This window comes from Xenopus tropicalis, chromosome 1, assembly GCF_000004195.4.
Source record: "Xenopus tropicalis strain Nigerian chromosome 1, UCB_Xtro_10.0, whole genome shotgun sequence".
NCBI lineage: Eukaryota > Metazoa > Chordata > Amphibia > Anura > Pipidae > Xenopus > Xenopus tropicalis.
This window is the reverse complement of record NC_030677.2, coordinates 132291107-132311624: the sequence shown is the minus strand read 5'-3', so window position 1 is coordinate 132311624 and position 20518 is coordinate 132291107. Positions and strand designations below refer to the sequence as shown.

At 36.9% G+C, this 20518-nt stretch overlaps 1 protein-coding gene across 1 annotated transcript in view; it reads right to left on the bottom strand.

Annotated features, from left to right (window-relative positions):
- Positions 1–20518, bottom strand: part of vps13a (vacuolar protein sorting 13 homolog A) — a 97945-nt gene that overhangs the window by 24528 nt on the left and 52899 nt on the right. The window contains exons 41-59 of the mRNA XM_031890907.1: positions 19931–20290; positions 18475–18576; positions 17806–17964; positions 16598–16859; positions 16030–16190; positions 15237–15340; positions 13446–13728; positions 11951–12346; positions 10276–10380; positions 10049–10195; positions 9481–9609; positions 9015–9148; positions 7160–7289; positions 5833–6065; positions 5215–5362; positions 3020–3166; positions 2804–2885; positions 1841–1910; positions 991–1099 (exon numbers count right to left, since the gene is read on the bottom strand). Coding sequence (XP_031746767.1) covers positions 991–1099; positions 1841–1910; positions 2804–2885; positions 3020–3166; positions 5215–5362; positions 5833–6065; positions 7160–7289; positions 9015–9148; positions 9481–9609; positions 10049–10195; positions 10276–10380; positions 11951–12346; positions 13446–13728; positions 15237–15340; positions 16030–16190; positions 16598–16859; positions 17806–17964; positions 18475–18576; positions 19931–20290 — 3261 coding nt within the window. The remainder of the gene's footprint in view (positions 1–990; positions 1100–1840; positions 1911–2803; positions 2886–3019; positions 3167–5214; positions 5363–5832; positions 6066–7159; positions 7290–9014; positions 9149–9480; positions 9610–10048; positions 10196–10275; positions 10381–11950; positions 12347–13445; positions 13729–15236; positions 15341–16029; positions 16191–16597; positions 16860–17805; positions 17965–18474; positions 18577–19930; positions 20291–20518) is intronic.

Here is a 20518-nt window from a genome sequence, read left to right as displayed (position 1 = left end):
GTCTTACTTAACGCAAATAGATTTTATAAGTAAGGATGCACCATAATTTGGCTGGGGATTTGTACAAATACCACCAGTTTTTCACAAAATTAATATTTTGCTGAATCTTTCCATTTTGGAAGACCCACAACAAACCCAAGCCACTTACCTGCAACTTGGACCAGAACTCAAAGTTTCACCCCACCCGAGCTTGACTAAAAAGTATATCTCACAGAGGTGACCTGCTCCATGTCACATATGAATGTACACTACAACAAAAGTGACATGCCTAAAGTGCCACATCACCCGAGGATCAGGACTTCTTTTTTTTTTAACCTGACTTGATATAGGACTCCTGGGTACCTGGCCATGAATACTTTAGAAAGCCTGGTTTTGTGACTGACCGGAGCCTTTTTCTCCAATCTTTGCACCAGAGGCTATGACTTAAATATTTATTTATTCAGATCAAGGAAGTCTTACACTTAGGGACTTATTTACTAATCCACGAATCCGAATCCCGAATGGGAAAAAATCGGATTGGAAACGAACATTTTGCGTTTTTTTCGTATTTTTTGTCGCCGTCGCGACTTTTTCGTAGCCGTTACGACTTGTGCGAATTGTCGCAACTTTTTCGTATTGAGCGCTAGTAAACGGCGGGCAAACCTTTCCGATTTCTTCGCAACGGCTACGAAAAAGTTGCGACAATTCGCGCAAGTCGTAACAGCTACGAAAAAGTTGCGACAATTTACGAAAAAGTCGCGACGGAGACGAAAAAAAATCGCAAAATACCGATCATTACGAAAAAAAACTTATTTGGACGCTTTTGATCCGTTCGTGGATTAGTAAATCGGCCCCTTAGTGTTATCTAAAAAAAAACAGGACAGCCAGTATAAGTGACATATTTCCTGCACAACTTAAATTGAAAATAGCAATGGTGCTTTCTGGTGCCTAATTTTAAAATTATTGAGTACAAAATTGGAGCCAGAGTTGGTTATTTCTTTAAGGCCTTACCGCTTGATCTTTTGGTACATCTCCACTTTGCGAAAACAGGTCAGCAAGGGCATACAGAAACCCAAGGTCGATCCTGAGATCCATTTCTTGAATCAAAACTTTGAAATACCTATTTTTAATAAAAACATCTTTGTTTATTAGGGCATTGGGTTAGCAGGTTAATATGATTCTAAAAAGCTAGAACAAACTAAAAAAAAAAAATAAAAAAAAAAAATACATTTTAGCAAAAGCAACATTCAAAAGCATTATATTAGATATGGATACACTGCCTAAATGCTTTATTCACTTAATCAAGATAAGTTTGAAGATGCTGTATATATTGCATTAGAGAGAGATATAAAATATCTGTAATTGCCAGGCTCTCTCCAGGGGCTGCTGTTCCCTGAGGTAGGAGCCCCGAAGCCACCCCCCATCACCCCACCATGCTTGCCTCTTTTGCCCCAGAGCAGGCTAAAGGGGGCAGCATCACTAGTACAGAGAGTACAAAAACTCTGCTTTTAAAGTTACCAGGGGCAGGTACATTTTTTTTTGCTGCATCAAGGGGGAAGATGTGCCTTGTAAATTTGTATTAACTAAAGATGCAAGGGATTCTATAAACTGGTCTGTGCTATTTCCATAGAAAATAAAAATATATGTCACCTGACATGAGGCATCACGGATTAAATTGTAAGGATACAGTTAAGAAAATATCCTCTACTCAGTGACAACTGTATATATAAAAGTGCAACAGACTACTAAAAGCAGCACCACAGTACTGAAGATCATTTGATAACCCCAAAAGAGATTGCAAAGTTAGAGAATGTGTCTGACTAATGTTTAGCATTTTACACCACTGACCATTAACACTTACTTTATACGTGAAATTTCTGAATGTCCAGCAGTTCTCATCACTATACTGACATCAGTTAATGGCTTGGGTTCTGTAAAAGTGCAATAAAATGCAAAACATGGTTTAAAATCTCTTCAAACATTCAACAATTAAACAGGGAGTTCTAAATGGGAATCAATAAATGTTTATTATAAAATACTGATCTTAAATGTTTTTTAGGTCCATCCTTTTACCATTATAATGTTGCAGAACAGTCCCTATGAAATTAGGCAGCTAGCTAAGACATTTAAATTCTTATCTCAATTACTGTATTGTGGGGTTTAAAAAGAACAGCAGTACTACCTAATATTTTTAAATTCCTAGTATTACAAGAATTTACACCCAGGGTTTAACGGTGAGTTAAAATAAATGCATGAAGTTGTTCAAAGCTTTAGATAATGTTCCTTGTGTAGGATCTACAGATCATTCCCATCCTCCACTGATGTTCAGGGCTAAATCGTCAGATATGGAGGTAGAAAAACAGAAATTCTACCTCCACCTGCCTATTCAGCCCTGAACAAAGATCAAAATCTTTTAACCTGGCCAATCAATGAGTTGACTGATATCCGCAGCCTTTTACAATATGGGTCGCCTCTTCGAGCTGCCAAACATGCACCGAATATCGTACGAAAGGAGGTTTTGTACAATAATATTGGTGTGTGTTAAATATCTAGGTTGGTCAAATGTAGATCCTCCTCAGACCTGGATTCAGAATTGTAACTTGAACAGACTTTATCCTTGCTAATTACAATATTCTCTCCATCACATCTTGGTTAGGCACATTAGCTGGCATTTTCAGTTAGCCATCCTGCTTTCTGCTGCCACATGTAAAGTGTAGCAATGTATATGGCTTTTGTTCTACTTTAAGTAATCATACTTGCAATACTGAGTTTTTAAAAAAAAGAATCACAGAGAAAAGAAGAAAAATATCACATGATAACATACCAGAGTCCAGCGTTACTGACTTTGGAGGTTTAACTGGGTAAAATACAAAGGGAAATATGGCTGCAGGATTTTGGTTCTGAATCTGAAATACATATGAAAAGGAGATCATTGGGTTATTATATGCTTTTTTGTTCAGCCTCTAATCTGCAGAACACCAGATTAGCAGCAATCATTCATAGACAAGTAGCAAGTATGTCATTATCTATAAGTATTTACCTGTATCCTGTACACCTGCAATCTGATAGATGTCTGATGTGCGGATGCAGAATATTCTAGCTTCAAAGCTGGCAGAAAACTTCTTCTAATAGGATCTGTGGTAGGCTGTATAAATTTCATTCCAGAAAAATCTGGTGTTAAGCAAACCTGCAAACATTTGGAAGCAAAGCAGTAAAAAATGTTAGAAAGAATGAAGCATCTTAAAACTTGAACATACTTGACATGTAACCTTTTAAAAAAATGGCCTGGAACTTAAATGTAGTGCCTTGAAAAAGTATGACACAATTTACAGCAGATAGACAGACTGGCAACGAAGACAAGAAATATAGAAAGGAAAGATATAGAAAAGTAAGGAAATGTTGCAAAGTTCCACTATTAAATAGGAGGGCAATAGGAAGGTGTAAGGTAGGAAATAAGAAAGGGTCGGCTAGGAACCATGGTAAGAAAGAACTTGCAAATAAGTTAAAATACTAGACATTTCTAAGGCTTTGGACACAGTCAAGTCCCATTCTAATATTTGGTTAGGATTGGACTAGGCAGGATTACCCCTGTAGCCTCTATTGTTTGCATTGACATGGAACCTATCACTCAGCATATTATATTGCACCTAGGCTAAGATGTTAGTACCTTTTTAATTAAAATAACAGCAAAACTTACACAACTAGTAATCAGAGTATACATACCACATTCTAACTACATTGCTCTAAACGTAGACCCAGTGATAGTGGGGATACAATCCAACACTAAAGCCTTGTCTGCTTTAATATTAAGTCCAATGGGTAGGATCCATTTAATAAAGAAGTAGTCAGAATTATGACTTACCTGCTAGTCAGTGACTCAATTAACTTAGGTTAAAAAGAACTCTCAAAAACACTAATAAAAAGATTAAGAATACTTATCTGTGATAATAGACTCCTACTCCTTATTAATAGGTCATCATCTAGGGCTGTATCTCTATTTTATATGCACAGTTACTACAGCGAAGCCAGGTTGACCTACTGTAAAAGCTCTGTAATGAGTGAAAACTAACTACAGAAACAATCCTAAATGGCACTTAAAGTGTCCCTAATCTTTATTATTTAGTTACAGGATGAAAATTATTCAATTGTATGTACTACATAGCCTACTACACTTCCATACAAGGGCTGCAAATGTCTCTTTTTGTACAAGATTTAATTTAGAAAGTTGCTCCTTCACTCATATGCTTTGGGACTGTTACAAGCTGAAAATGTACTTGTTTTAGATAAAGTGTATCTGTAACCCAGAGTAAATTGAACAGAACCCCTGAATACTAAAAGGGGTTGTCGTTGATTTAGACAGCGCTATTCTGAGACAGTTTGCAATTAGTCTTCATTATTTATTTGTGTTTTTTGAATAATTAAGCTTTTTAGCAGCTCTCCTGTTTGGGATTTCGTGAAGCTATCTAGTTGCTAGGGTCCAATTTAACCTAGTAACCAGGCAGTGGTTTGAAAAGGAGAATGGAATATGAATAGAAATAAAAAGATACAAAGTAACAATTACAATAAAATTGTAGCCTCACAGATAGTTCTGTGACCCCCATTTGAAAGCTAGAAAGAGTCAGAAGAAGAACAAAAATAATTTAAAAACTATAAAAAAATTAAGAACAATTAAAAAGTTGCTAAGAATAGCTAATTTAATAACATATCAAAAGTTAACCTGAAGATGAACCACTCCTTTCATATCATACTGAATTCAGTATTTTACCTTTACTTTGCATATCTGTTCAGGCAATTATTATATATGGCAAAAAAAAACCCTATTACACAAAGTATGGATTCTTAAGAAGTTCTAATCCAAGAAAAAAAGCTAGAGCAATTGATATACTTCAAAAGACGGAAACTTAAAAAACATGGGGAGTATGGATATCTGAACAGCTGATACAGTTACTACTGTTATACCAATACAGTGAAGCTATATTCTCCCTTTACATGCAATGTATTAGGTCTGTATTATAACTTTATAACTACAGCAATTCTGTAATGCTTAAATCTACTTTGTTAAAGTAAAAGTGAATAATGTACCCCTTGTTGTAAAACTGAGGAGTTCCATGACCATATCATACATATTAATCAATTTTATTCAGGTCATGGGACTCTGAGGTGACTTCTAATATCCTCATTTTTTACAACACACACACTTAATGAAAATGATCTGAGCTGCATGTTTATTGTTACCTGACAATTGGTATCTAGTGCAACGATCTTAGTGTCTGTTGGACTAGACTCTGTGTATTCTTTGAAGGCTTGCTCCAGTTTTTCTGTCTGCTTTATACTTAGTGGCTTCCATCTTGACTTTTTTTTGGTTTCCCAGACTACATCTGAACTATTTAAAAAAAAAAAAAAAATCAAAATATAAAACAAAAACTTTAGTTAGGTCTCCCATGAACAGCAATATGACAGTTTTGTTTACGATGTTTACTTAACTTTCTATACCATAGTAAGCCAAACTAAATAACAAAAAGAATCTAATTTTTTTAATTAAGTACTGACAGTACTGACGTTAATTCTAAAAGGAACAAATAGGACAAAACCTGCATTGGGAAGCATTTCTACTGTACAGAGCTGTGATATATATAAATAAAAATATACATACATGCATACATTTTGCACTGCCTGCTACTAAATAGCTTACAAAATGATTGATGTATAATATCAGTAAAAAACTGATCTGTATAAAAATAGCAGTAATAATAATAACTATCACTATGGCTGGACAATATGGGACATTTTTTTATTTAATATTTTAATATTTACAGTTGGTTACGATCACAGATACAAATTTTTTTTACTTACTTTGTAATTCCAATGTAGGAAACTTCCTGTTTTGTGTAATTATTTACTAAAGAAATACCAATGTTTGACAATGATATAATGATTTCTTGTTCAGCTAACTCTGCCTTCTGATTGTCAAAGGTCACATTAAACACACTCTCATTCTCAGTAAAAAGTAAAATTCTCTGCAGCCCTTCCAGAAAGGACACTAAGTACACAGATGTGTCTTCAAGGCGAAGGTATTCAACTCTATCCTGTAAAACAGGAATTCATTAATTAATAAAAATAATTATGCCTTAAATGAGAGAGGAAGGGCCAGGCAAGACAATACAACAGGATTGATATAGCACTGGTATACAACAGTAATTAAAAGATGGAGGTTGCTCTTGTACTAAGCAGATGGCAGTACATGCAGTAAGGGGATAAGGTAGAAATACTGTAAAGTATTGCAGTAGGCCTAAGTGGACGTGCCTGAAAGTGCAGTATTAATAACAGTGCAGTGCGCAATTCTAATGTCATGAATGGGAGTGGCTATAGTCATAGAACTAAGTGAACCAGGGAATTAGTGTCTTCCTAAAGCAGGGGTGGGCAAACTTTTTAGCTCAGGGGCCCCATTAATTAACATACGAGCCGGGACAGCGTTCAAAAAATCAAAACCATCAAAAATTATGGGGCCTCTCAGCTCCCCCCCAGCGACCCGCTGCTTCCTCCGTCCCGTCCTTCTGTTCCCCGGCTCCCCAGTGCATTCTTTTATATGGTTGCGTCAGCATGCACGGGGCGCAACCAATCAGAGCCCGTCATTCTTTTAACGGGGCCGGAGATGGCGGGCCGGATTAAAAGGGCTGACGGGCCAGATGTGGCCCGCGGGCCGTAGTTTGCCCACCCCTGTCCTAAAGTGTAGCTACTATCTTCTTTCTCAGTGGAATGCATTTTGAAGAAAGAACTGAAGTGAATGGCATATTTATGCCCACATTGCACATTGTGATGTAAATGAGCCTTGTAAGGAGAAATCAATTTTCAAACCTTATGGGATGCTTCATCATCATAACCTCAGTCACTAACTTGCCCTCCCTGGGCACCATCACTTCCTACAATGAGCCCCAATAACGCCTTCTTGCATGCATATCTGCTTGCCCCAAAATCCAGTAGCAGAAACACCCTGCGCTTAAGCCAATGGCATTAAACAGAACACTAAAATCTCTGTCAAGATAGCAATGCTGTGGTTCAATGTAGAGAAACTAGGTCAACAATTTTGTTTTTAAAGAACTTAGCCTTTAATAAATTCCCCAAAAGTTGTTTTTTTTTGGCTTCTCTCAATATAATGTTAAAATGAAAGGATTGTACTAACTTCTGTTTGAGAGACTTCACCCTGGCTTTTCCGACAAATCCAGGTCAATTTTCGTTCGCTTGTGGGGTCTTTCCAAGCATATAACACAGCTTTGCCTGGGGGAAGACAGTCCTTTTCTTCATTGACAGAGCTGAAACAAGTGAATAAACATAATTATGTAATAATTTTTTTTTTACAAGGTCTGCTTATTTATGATTTTTTACTACATTGCTGGTCCACATTTATAGCAATTTGAGAGCTTGGTCCATTATTCCTAGGGACACAAAAAAATTTTTTTTTTTTTTGTATGGCGTAATTTTTATTACTTAATTGTACTGTGTACATTACAAATATAATTCTACTATCTAAATTTTATTTTTGAACCAATATTTTTTTTTTAGTTGTATTTTTGAACCAAACTATTTTTTTAGTTGTATTATTGGTGTGTAGACAGCTATCACACTGTGCTTGATTCTGAGCTTTCAGAAAGAGCCAGCAAAGCAAAATGCAACTGCTTTCAGATAAGCTATGGTTTCTCCTCTTCAATGTTATCTCCCAAGTCATATCACCATGGGTACTGCTGCCAAAATCAAAGACAGCAGAGTTGTACATATTGACAAGGGTGGAAAAAAATGCTCCTGGTAACTTTAAGACCAGAAATGCCAGTTTTAAAATCTGAATTTCTGCACAAAATGCAGCCCCCTTCATCCCCTCCAAACACTAAAAAGTTAATAACTTAAATAGCCTCAGGGTGGCACAGGACCTGTTTATTATTATTTAGCTCAGTGATCATCAACCAGTGGTTCATGAGCAACATGTTGCTCATCAACCCCTTGGATGTTGCTCCCAGTGGCCTCAAAGTAGGTGCTCATTTTTTAATTTCTGGCTTGGAGGCAAGTTTTGGTTGCATAAAACCCAGTGTAAAGCCAAACAGAGCCTTTAGCAGGCTGCCATACCATATAGGGGCTACCAAATAGGCAATTATAGCTCTTATTTGCACCCCCATGCTTGTGTTACTCCCTAACACTTACACTAGCTCACAGGTATAAAAGGTTGGGGATCCCTGCCTTAGCTTGTTGTGCTATTTCTTCTGCTTGAGTGTTATTCTTATATCTACCACTAGGTGGAGTATGGTGGCATTTTTAGCAATGGAAAAGATTTCTGACTTTAGTTTAATCTGTACATGTTACCCGGCTTCAGGTAACCTGATTTTGAAGGGAAGAGGGGTGTCAGAAGTCATTGGCTCTCATTATATTTAATGTATTTGGGGCTAAAGTTCCTACTGCTACTCACCCTTTGTCTCTTTCTGTATTTAATCTATTTTAGGTGTTATTACCCTCTTTGTCTCACTGTAAAATGTAGTTAGGATCTGAAGTCATGAGGGGTCATTAACGACCACAAGTGCTGCTGCCCCCCTGAAAACGTCCCTGCAATCCATTGTGTTTAAAAACACTTTAATGAAAGGTATTTGCAATAAGATGCACTCTTTGCATTTCCATATAGATGCACTCGTCACTGCTCAGTCCTTCTTGTCTTTCTCACTAAATTGAGCACTATTACACCTAATGATGGAAGGAGCAAGTGCCTGGACTGGTTCCTTTTGTGCCCAGCATCAATAGGTGCAGCAAACTTGCAGCACATCAATAGGAGCAGACATCAATGCAAAATAATTTTAGGACGATTTGCTGCCTGTGAGCAGCACAGATTTTCTGTGTGCCATCATCCTAAAGTGAATGGGAGGCAGTATTGCCCATTTCCCCAATCACTAAAATACAGGCGAATACAAGATAAACCTGCATCTGTTCCTACTGAGCTTCATACATTCTAATGCATCCTAATAGTCATTTTTCAAACGTATGCTGTAAAGATGACTAACCTCTGAAAGAATGTTACTGTCTCAGACTTCATATCATTGATAATAAGGAAGGGAGCAGCACCCGCATGGTAGTCTGAAAAGGTGATGACTGTAGAATGATCTCTGAGAGTCACATCCACTAGTATTCCTCCAAACTGTAAACAAACAAACATTTTAATTATTTCTAACATTTTTATTAGGAAAATACCAGTGTTGAACAACAACTAGCAGATGTACAGTACCTAACATAGACACAATACATAGAATTTACAGAGGGCACAAGGGATTAGAGAGGTTTAAATAAGGTAAGTGGTTCCAGCAACATCTCAGGCCCATGGCAGATGAAGTATCTTGAAGCCTCTGTCCACCTTTCCCTGACTGTAATGTTATTCAATCGAAGCTTTGTGTCTACAGCACACACAGCAGTGACTTACAGTTTCATTGCACAGCAACAAAAAATGTTATCAGAGGAGATGCAAAGTCTTACCTGATCTCCCAGATAAAGAAGAGTAGAATTATCTTGTTTGTTAAAATATATTTTCTTGGGAGCAGCTTTTGAGCCTTCTACTTGAACAATCAGTTTATTGTTGCTATTTTCAGGCCAAAAAGGGACACACTAAAAAAGAAAAAAAAACCAAAAACATTATTCATGTAAATATAAAAAAAAGGCAATGTTGGAAGTAGGACTGTTGGTCTTGCATATATACCAGTTTAGGCCATTTTAAAGGGCCAACAATTGGCATTTATAAAAAGTGCTTTACACTACATTTGTAAGTGGATTACAATGCACATTTGATCTATAGGGATGTATGGACTTGGGATGAAAGGCATGAAATGCAAATAGGGTGGACTTAAATTGCAAAAACATTGCTGCTAATGTTGAGTATTAATGTGCAAAACAGTTGGCTATTTTAAATGCAATTCAAATGCAATTGAAGGTGGTCAAAATTTAATTTTGAGCAAATTAATACAAATAAATTCACACTGGCCTAAATTACATGAAGAAATGTAAATATTCATATTGTTACAAGAAATACTTCAAACAGAAAAATTACCTGCTCGGTGCTGACTGTTATGCATTTTTCTGAGCCCTCCTCTGCCACAGATAAGGTATAGTTACTTCTGTTCGCAACCATAAAAAATGGAGTGAAAGTTACAATCCTGGTAAGATTGAAACTGCTTGCATAAATGGTGACACCAACCTGTAAATAGAGACAGACCATTCATGCTGCTGAACCCACTGAAGTTGGAAAGCTAAGGTAGATATCAATAGGGAACTTACCTGGTAATCCAATTTTTTACTTTTGCACTTCACAGCACCATGACTACCAACGGTATCCAGAGAGAATGGATCAGATAATTCGCTGTCTGTTATCATGAGTTGCACCTGAAAAATGAATTTTCAGCAATAAAGGCATATCTATTATATAGCACTGATATATTCAATACTTACATAATCATTCCCAGTGGATCCTACCATAGTAGCAATTACAATGTCATTTCCCCACCACACAAACAAGCTAGAACTCATTACCTAAAAATGGTGCGGGGTGCTTGGTACCAAAAATAAGAGGCATCGAACAAGTGTAAGACTCAGTGGGGCCCTGCCATTACCACTTTCTTAGCAGGCGTTGGCAGTTCTGTGTTGCCCCAGAGGTGCTCTTTAGCTCCTGCACTGCATTCAGCAGGAACTGAGCACTAAAGACACAATTTTTAACCTTGTGTGCTGTTTTGTTTGCATCTAAGGATTTGATAGGTAAGGCCCACTAGGGTCAATTTTGCAAAAAAAAAAATTAACCCACCGGTATTTTCATGGGCTAAGTGAAGAAATAAGACCACGTGGAGGAAACCTACACACAACCTATCTACAAACAAATTTTACAAGCTGCTATAGTATCCTGCATGAAACTTAACACAAGCTCCCAGTGTTGCGAGATAGCAGTACTTACCACTGTGTAGACAACCTTAGATTAGAAATAATATGCATATCTTCCTATACAGGCATATATGGTAGCTATTTTTCAGGTTAAAGACTTAACAACTTATGTCCGAACACACTACGTGGGAATATGTTAATAATTAAAATGAAACATAGGAAACAATCCCAGAAAGACATGGCTGGGTCAATGGCCTACTCAGTTACTATGTCCAATTATTTCCTTTTAGAAATGAGCGGTCCTGCCATAAATTGGAGTCAAGCCAGATACATAGCTTTCATGCAGCTTTTAAACAACATCACTGAAAGTCTGTACACCAATCTCCTATGTGCACAGTCACAGGTGCTATTTTCATTTAAAACACTTTTTCCAGCAATGAGACACTGTACTGCCAACCTGAATTAACACAAATTATTTAGTGCTACAATGTTTGCAGATGAGTAACAGAACACACAACTAAATGCTTGGAGTATGTCAGAAAGACCTATTCAAAGACATCAGTAACAAAGTACAAACAGTGCCGATTCTGAGTCTGCCATCGCCCCCAGGGGGTTGGGGGGGGGGGTGGTGTTGGGGCGGGGTGGGAGCAAACCCTGGTAACTGGCCGCTTCTTGCCTCCTGGCAGGAGCAGCACAAAGCCCCTATCTGTCTGTCTACATCTGATTCATCCATAAGTCTCTTAAATGTTGATAAAAACAGCATTTTTCTTTTTTCCACTTCTACTGATGTGTTATGGCTCAGAATATGGTCAGTTCTGCCCCTTGCTTTATGTTTAGTAACTAGTACTAGTCTTGCTTGGATCTTGTTTAGTGAAGTTAACTGTATTTATTGCAGCTGTCAGATGAATATGTCTTTGGAGAACTTATGCCATCCCATCAGTGATTCACTTTATTGCCGTTGGGAAGGCATTTATAGATTAGTCGCCTGTGGTAGCCGAGATTTAACCACAGGGGACTAATCTCCCTGTGCACCACTTCCCTAAGTGAATTCCATATTTTTAATATAAAGAATGTCCCATACCTTGTTATTCTGTAAAAAGTTCTTTGGCTTAAATGAAAAAAGCAGTGGTTTTTTGTGATCAGCTGGATGTTTTCTGTGAATGTCATCAGCTTTGTACTGCAGCATCCTCCCAGTTTTATTTACCATCCAATATGGACTATGTAAGGCAATAATTGTTTGACCTGTAGTGTATGTCACATGGACAGCAATATCCAGTTCTGACTTGTCTAGTTCTGCTACACAGCGGAAGTTTATAAAGTGGATGTCCTGTTGCTTGCTTTGGATATGGTATTCTGCTGTCCAGCCCTGGTCAGTATAATTCAGCAATTGTAACTTCAACTTGGTGTTGTCTAAGGCTGCATTATGAATCTGGGTACTGCAGCCATCATCTACTAAAGTTGCATCAACATCAACACCCTAGGAGAGAAAAGCAAATTAATGTTTTTGTAAATCTTACAAAGGATAAAACGTGTTTCTGTGTATTGGTCAACAGCAGGGATCCCCAACCTTTTTTTACTTGTGAGCCACATTCAAATGTAAAAAGATTTGGGGAGCAACACAAGCATAAAACATGTTCCTGTGGGTGCCAAATAAGGGCTGTTATTGGCTATTTGGTAGCCTCTATATGGACTAGAAGCCTACAGAAGGTTCTGTTTGGCAGTATGTCTGGTTTTTATCCAACCAAAACTTGCCCCCAAGTCAGGAATTTAGAAATAACTCCCTGGTTTGGGGGCACTGAGAGCAACATCCAAGGGGTTGGGGAGCAACATGTTGCTCAGGAGCCACTGGTTGGGGATCACTGGTCAACAGTATGTATGGCAGACAACAGCAGGCTGTGTTGGGCTTAATTACATAAGCCAAAATCACATAGTGGATTTACAATTTCTTCAGTCGTAAAGAAGGGCCAAGTGCACACAACTAGCAGCAACCTACAAAAAAAACCTATAGCTACTAACCTCAGCAGAAGTCAAGAATGAGCAGAATGGGCCCAGAGCTCAGGGGTAACTAAGAAACCACTTCTGCCAACCAGATCAGGTGTGAGGAGAAAGTGAGCCAGAAACAATGTGGTCAAAATATAAAATAAAAACCAAATTTTCTTGGTTCCATTTACAATACAATTACTATTTATTGAACCCTTTAGGTTCCATGCATATAGCACTTGTAGCTGGGGCAATGGTCTTTGCACACTACACTGTGAATGGTTTAAAAATAAGACAAATGATACAAGGTATGCTACATGCTCACAGTAAATACAGGGTACTCTTGCACCTTGTCGCCCCTGAGACTCCCTAGGATGCCTACTGCAGTGACATTTCAAGGGATGCTTACCACCGGCCCCTTCAAAATGCAATTCCTCAGAACACAGGCAGCACTGCATACATAGCGAGGTGCTGCTCTTTGAACTCAATTTTAGAATGAAAATTGTCATGGTTATTGTATACATGATATGCATACTGTGATTTTCAAAAGGTTTTTTCAAACTAGCCAAAGATTATTCTGCAAAGTTGCAATTTACCTGCAATGAGAACTTAATCTGATAAGGCAGCAAGTTACGAAGAACTACAGTTGGCCATAAATGAACAACATATGGCAAATGCCACCCTTCATTGGTGTGATCAGATGACATGACAATGTCCTTTACAGGCACAATGTTTAGCTTGAGGGAATCCTTTTTAGATGTAGCAGACTGGCACTTCATATTCAGCAGCAGGCCATCATTTTTAATGACGTCTTCAAAGCTAACACCTTCACTCATTTCATATTTTTTTTCTTGCACTGGCTTAAAGCACAACACCGATCTGCTCGATCAACACAGAAAATATTATTATAGCACAAACACATTTTAAATTTGTATATAGATGAGATTGTGTTTTATTAAACATAACATTTTCAAATGCTTTTCAAAACAATTTGGCAGTTACTAAAAAGTCATTAAAGACAGTACAATATAGTGATAAATATTACCATGAAACGTACCAGTAAGTAATTTCTCAGCAAAGCAAGAAGTGACTTTTTTCAAGTGAGGAACGCAGCATGCTACCGGTTTAACAAAAATGTACTTTCTGATTATTGACTCAAACTAAAGCAAAACAGGCAGCTTAAATATTTACACCTAGGGGTAACTTACATACTTAAAATATTGCACCAGCATAGCAACCTACTGCAAAATGTAAGCAGTTGTTTCAAATATTTGATGGTTTTGAAAAAAAGGACATCTTTACATTTGCTGCACTGCTTTTTTGGAAAGGACTGTAAAGATTAAAAAGCCTCAGGTGGCTGTGCAGGTGGCAACCAGGCCATTAATCCATGAAGGGCCAAATAAATCCAGCAGATCTAACCATCTGTTGACACAGCTATATATGCACAGATGATTAGGCAGCAAGGTCGACATCAAGCGTTTGACCAATTTTATGTACATGCAAGCTGTGTGTGTATGCAGTGGTGTAACAAGATGTTGCTGGCCCCACGAAAGAATTAATTTGAATCCTTCATTCCCTGGGCTTGAGTCTGCGCAGCTCTCTCCCTTCTCCTGCTCCTCCCATAAGAATTCCCTCCCCCTCCAATCAGAATGTGTGATCTGAGCTTCCAGCTGCTAGAGCTGCAACAGGAAGGTACAGAGACCAAGCTAAAATGGCAGCTGCTATCTTGAACAAAAGGAGGAAGCTTCTAGGGCTGTTTACTCAGGTATGGTAAAGCAGAATAAATATAGCGTTCTACCTTGCACTAATGTGGCCAAGCTATTGCCAGTAAAATGTCTTTCCTTCGCCTTTAAGTTGACCTGTAGTGATAAGCGAATCAGTCCCATTTCGCTTTGCCAAAAAAGTTGCGAAACTTTGGAAAATTTTGTGATGCGGCAAAACATTTTTTATTTTTTTCGATGCTTCTTTTTTTTATGCAACTGCGACTTTTTTGACGTGACCGCAAATTCTGCGCCAACATTTTTTACAAAAAAATTTGACAATGGCGAAATGCAAAATTGCACTCCAAATTCATGCCTGGCCTGATCTATCAAAATATTTTGCAATTGCTCATAACATTGGGCCACTACACCCCTGGATTCCCCCAAACATAGGGTCTGCTTCCTCTATAGTTACACATCTGTGTGTAATGTGAGATCCAAATTTGCAATTTGAAAAATGAACAGTGCACTATGTATGTGGTAGAAGTCAGCTCAGCAGGGTATTTTATTTTGCAGTTTTTTAATTTTGTTTTCAGTTCTGTCTCTCGGGTTCTGTTTTAGTCTAGCCATGCTCAAGACACCTGCACCTTTGGAATAGATGTAAGGATTTAGCAATTAGAAGTTTACCTGTAGGAAGCTAATGGAATATTAAATTCATCTTCTGGGGAGGCAGTCCCTAAACACACGCCTTCTTCATATATCCCAATGGGAATTGAGAAATGATTTCTTATCTATAAAATCACAAAAATCAAGAAAGTAATAAGAAAAGGCTCAATTAAAGGCACGCTATAATACAAGTTAATTATATACTTTCTAATAAGAAATATTCTTAACATAACAAAGAGAAAGAAATGTATTAGATAAGCAAACAAGTATAAAAGCACCATAAAAAGGGAGCAAAGCATAAAAAAGCAGCTCTTTAGCCTGCACCATTTGGCTGCTGTTTAGATTTTATGAAATAAGAACGCAACAACAAAAAAAGGCTCTCCAGGCTGTTTATAGTAACTGTATGGTAAATCAAATTGGGCAATACACATCATATAATACAAACAGTTTCAGGTGTTTTGCCTCAGTTCCACTTGACCGGACTGTAGTGATCAAATCCTCTTAACTGTTATGTATACAGCATCACATTCACCATTCACTGTAAGGTGCACAGCATCATAGTTTTTCACAGAGAACGTTCTTAAAAAAATTTTTTGTGCAATTGCATCAGATTTATTTTTATATACTTTTTCAATGGGAACCAAATATTGGTATGTTAAAAAAATAAAAAAAAACTTTACATGAGATGTACTTAATTTTTCATGACTAAGTTATCATAACTGATTATGCAAGATGATGTATCAAATTACCATGCTACCCAAAGGTGCAGAGCTAGTTTTTAAGTTATAACTTAAAACAGGAAGATGCCACATACCTGTAATGGAGAACGTATGGTTATGCACTTGGTTCCTTCAACAGAATCAACCTGGCACACAATGTATCTTTCAATTCCAGACACTAAATGCCGGACACAATATAGGCTTCGGCCTACTTTGGTTAATGGTATCTTATCGGTATGAGAATGGTCCAGAGGTGCTAACAAAAAAAAAAAAAAGAAATGTAATTATTAACTTTTCCACGGCTTCTATGGGAAACGAAAAACTACAAAAAAGCTGTAACTAAAAAAAGAAAGACCATCAGAATGGGTATGGTCATCTAAAACAAAGGAAAAGAGGTCACTGGCTGCCCATAGAGGTGACAGCTTTACTTTACTTTTTAAGCGATAAGTGACATGGTCATCTGCTTGCTTGGCCAATATGAGACCAGATTTAAGAGATTAACAAGTATGACTGAGAAATTATGTTTCTGTGATAAAAACCATTTCATAAATCAAGCAGATCAGGCTAGCAACTAGGCAGATGAAATAAACTACTAGCCATGGAAATAAGAATGAAGTAGTTTGCATTTTGTCATATAAAACTAAATAAAACTTTTCAACATACTTAGCTGGATATAGAAATGTTTACTGCTGAGACTGGTCATTGCAGAAAATTGGTCTGTCTGGCTTTTGGACTGCACATAATCCATATCAAGACATTCACCATCATGTAGGTCTATTTTTTTTGATCCAGCAGCAGAATTTAATGGTTTGAAAGAGTCACTGGGAGACACTGAGACGAGCAGTCCTAGATAGTTTTTCACCACAAATGGAGCTTGGTCTATTTTACAAGCATCACATTTTTTACTGGCTGCATCAGTAAAAGCCTGGATAACAAAATAAAGTCATTTGAATCAGCGCACTTATACACACACACATACGATAACAAAATATATTCTTCACAACAAAGAGAAAATTGTTCTATACAAACAAAGGTACTTATTCTTAAACACACTCCTTTCTAAACTGTGCCTAAAGCCATTTTGCTAGTTCACCCTGCCTTGATAAATTTTACAAAAGATACAAAGCACAGGGTGTATGGACACAACAGAGCCCTCAAAGTAACTTGAGGAGGAGTTACTACCAGGGTTCCTTTTGTGTACTGGACCTGCAGTTCACATGAAACCCCTCGGTACCTAGAAAATAGCTTGCAATGTGGTTTCTGGCACACTTATATTAAAAGATATGGAGTCACAACTGGTGTGACAGCTAGCAACACAGATACTAATAGTGCCTCAATTGCTAAATGGTACCCACTGTTGTACCCCAAATGTCCCCCACTACTACTAAGCCCTACTAAAGGCAGACAAATGTAAAAGAACACAGAGGTGAATAAAATTAACCGTATTAGTATCTATGGACAAAGATCTTGTGTACAAGGCTATGACAGGCTTTTAATGTCTGACACATACAGACAAAGTAGAGCACTCACCTACACCTTGTGGCACCTAGTGCTCCCTAGTTTGTTGGTATGAATGAATTGAAATCTAGGGGGTATTAATAATTCCAAGGGATATCCATAAGCCTCCCAACAATCACCCCTTCTGAATACAGTTGCACATGTTGAGGGATTTTAAGCCTGGCACAGTATAAGAAAATAATTTAAAATACAAACAGGCAATACCTTCCCTTTTTATCCAGGACTAAGCTGTACTATTTGTCCAGTATTACAAGTCTAAAGATCTCCCTGGAGATTTAGCAGCCCATTTGCAAATTAAATCATTTTGGTACATCGTACAAAAAAATAACTAAAAACATGCAAATGATTCTTACATTTGCCAAATTTCCTAGTGTTGCCATACCACACTTAGAAAGGGTGATGTTTAAATGGTCTTTGGAAAATATGCTTATAGCAGTTATATATTCGGGAATTTTGTAATTTTCTTCTTCTCCATCTGGTTCACAAATCTGCTCCCGTGCTTTCTTTTTCATCTAAAAATAAAACACAAAAGAAAACTGGTATTATTTTAATTGCCTTTTAAAAAGCTGCAAAAATCTACTGAATTAGCCAATTTAACGATTATTTAAACATACAATGTAAACAGAGTATCTGGCTATGAATATAGGCAAATAACTAAACTGTTACAATTCAGACAATAAACGAGCTGGCAAGTTGTAAATACATTTAAATACAGTTGTTTTAAATATTATGTACTTAAGGCCAATATGTTTATCAGAGTATGAGCCAAAAAGAAAAGAAAGATGGTCACTTTTAGTACAGCTATTGACTAAACTCTAGAATCAATTAAAAACAAACATTTAAGAAACTGCAATTAAAATATTACATGATTATAATATAATTGTAAGTGTTATTGTTGTATCTATTTGCCCACAGAGATTGTACTCTTCTGCTGAGCTCTCAAAATACTTTAAAATAACCTACATGACATCACCATATCAGGATATCCTTGAATTACCTAGGTTTTTAGATCAATAAATTACCTTAACGCCAAGGTTCCATGGCCGGAAACTATCAGTTTTATCAACTTCAAGTGGTTCCACCAATGGCTCCCATACACCAAACATTTCATTAAAGCAATGCACCTGGAGAAAATAACACAAAATAATATGTATCATAATCATGGAGTGTTTTTTTTTTTCCAAAGTCACAAATTAAACATTCTTAGGAACTGTATTTATTAGAATGGGGTAGTTGTCTGAATTAACAGAGTGTATCTGAGCTGGAAAGTAATATATAAAAGCAAGTAACTTTATAAAAAATTGTTAAACTGAATTTGCTCTTCTCATTTTCTATGCTACAGAACTGTTTCCACCTTTTTCTTATGCTAGTCACGCATGGCTCAAGTAGCGGTTTATCTAACTATAGATCCTGGAGAATTATCAAGTGCATAATAGTGCAATATTGGTTGATTTGTAGTTAATCTGCAGTGATCTTATCAACCACTGCCAATGACCTGATACACTCATAAAATCACTTTATCAGTCATCCAGTTTTTCATTTTGGGTGAATTATTCTTAGTGTATTTACACCGCAGACAGTGTACTGGTTAAAATGATCACTTTAAGGGGATGCACAAGAGCAGACATTTATGCAGCATGCATTTTACTTAGATAAGGGGAATCCCCTTGAAAGGTTTTCTTTGCTGAAACTTTGGGGTAATTCTCATCTTTGGCAAGTGTATCCAGATTACTTGTGTGTCCTTTTTCCTATTTGTGCACATTTCTGTGGTATGCATTGTTTTATATAATTATGTGAAATTGACTGTATTGTATTGATTAAAATTGATTAGTGTAATCTTTTTGTATATCTTGTATAAAAGACAATTACCTTTTAATACTACCACTGTGCCAGAGATTATTTGAGTGTAAGCCCTTGTCTAAGTAAAATACATTGATTTTGGAACCCTATATGGGGGTATAATTTTTTTGGTTGTTTTTGCACCAAACTTTTATACTTTCATTTGTGATAGTGTTGTTTTGAGTGCCCTCCATTTATTTATATTTCATTTTTGCAGCATGCAAAATACTTTGCTTGGATCTGACCAGTAATAAGTATAAGTGGGGGGACACAATTACTTAATTTGTTCACTAAAACAGTTGGCCAGTTTTTTTTTTGGCCAACTTATTTTCAAACAATTGCACCACAGGTTGATTAAATTAAACAGGTTGATTAAATTAGACAGATCACTTGTGTAGAAGAAAAATTGTGTAGTTCAGTTGAAATTTGATCATAATGCATGAATATCTGTATGACCAGTTTAACAGGGGCCCAAGAAGTATGGCAATACATTGGTTAAGCAAACTTCTCACATTAAGAAAAATACAGTTATAACTATATGAAAACAAAAAAATCAATGACCATTATGTGTTTATTGCTTATACTGAGCTTTGTATAGTTGAATCAGATTTACAGTTAGAATATGCATAATTGCTTTACCTCTAGTTCAAGTTGACAGTAAAGGTTTATTAGAGTACTCCAGTTTGTTACATTTCCAGAAAATGACGACTTTGCTAAAAGCATTGGTAATGTTCTGTGACCAACACCAGCTTCAAGAGTCACAATGATCGACTCAATGCTCATTTTCAGGGTTTCCCCTGTTAAAACCATGTTAGAAGATTCCTCAGGTTTGTTCTCACTTTCTTTCGATTCTTCAAAAAACCACATTTTTAAATCTTTCAAATTCTTCTTTTTCCAAAGGTCTGGTGAAACAGGGCTTGTCACTTCAGATACTGCTTCTTTATTAGAAGATATTGCTGATGTGATTGTGATGACTGTGTTTATAATTACCGGAGAAACCTGAAATATATAGAAGTGTCAGTCAGTGATACTGACGAAAAACTACTTTTTAAAATATTTGATGTTCAGAAAAAGATACCTCTAGGTCATGTGGATCGATTTTAACAAATAGGTTTGCTTTTTTAAGTAACTGTTACTTGCAGTTCCTAAACCTGACTGTTTTGCCAACCTGACTGTCCCTTCTCACCCGGTCAGTTATAGCTTCTAAGCTAATGGACTTCTGCTGCA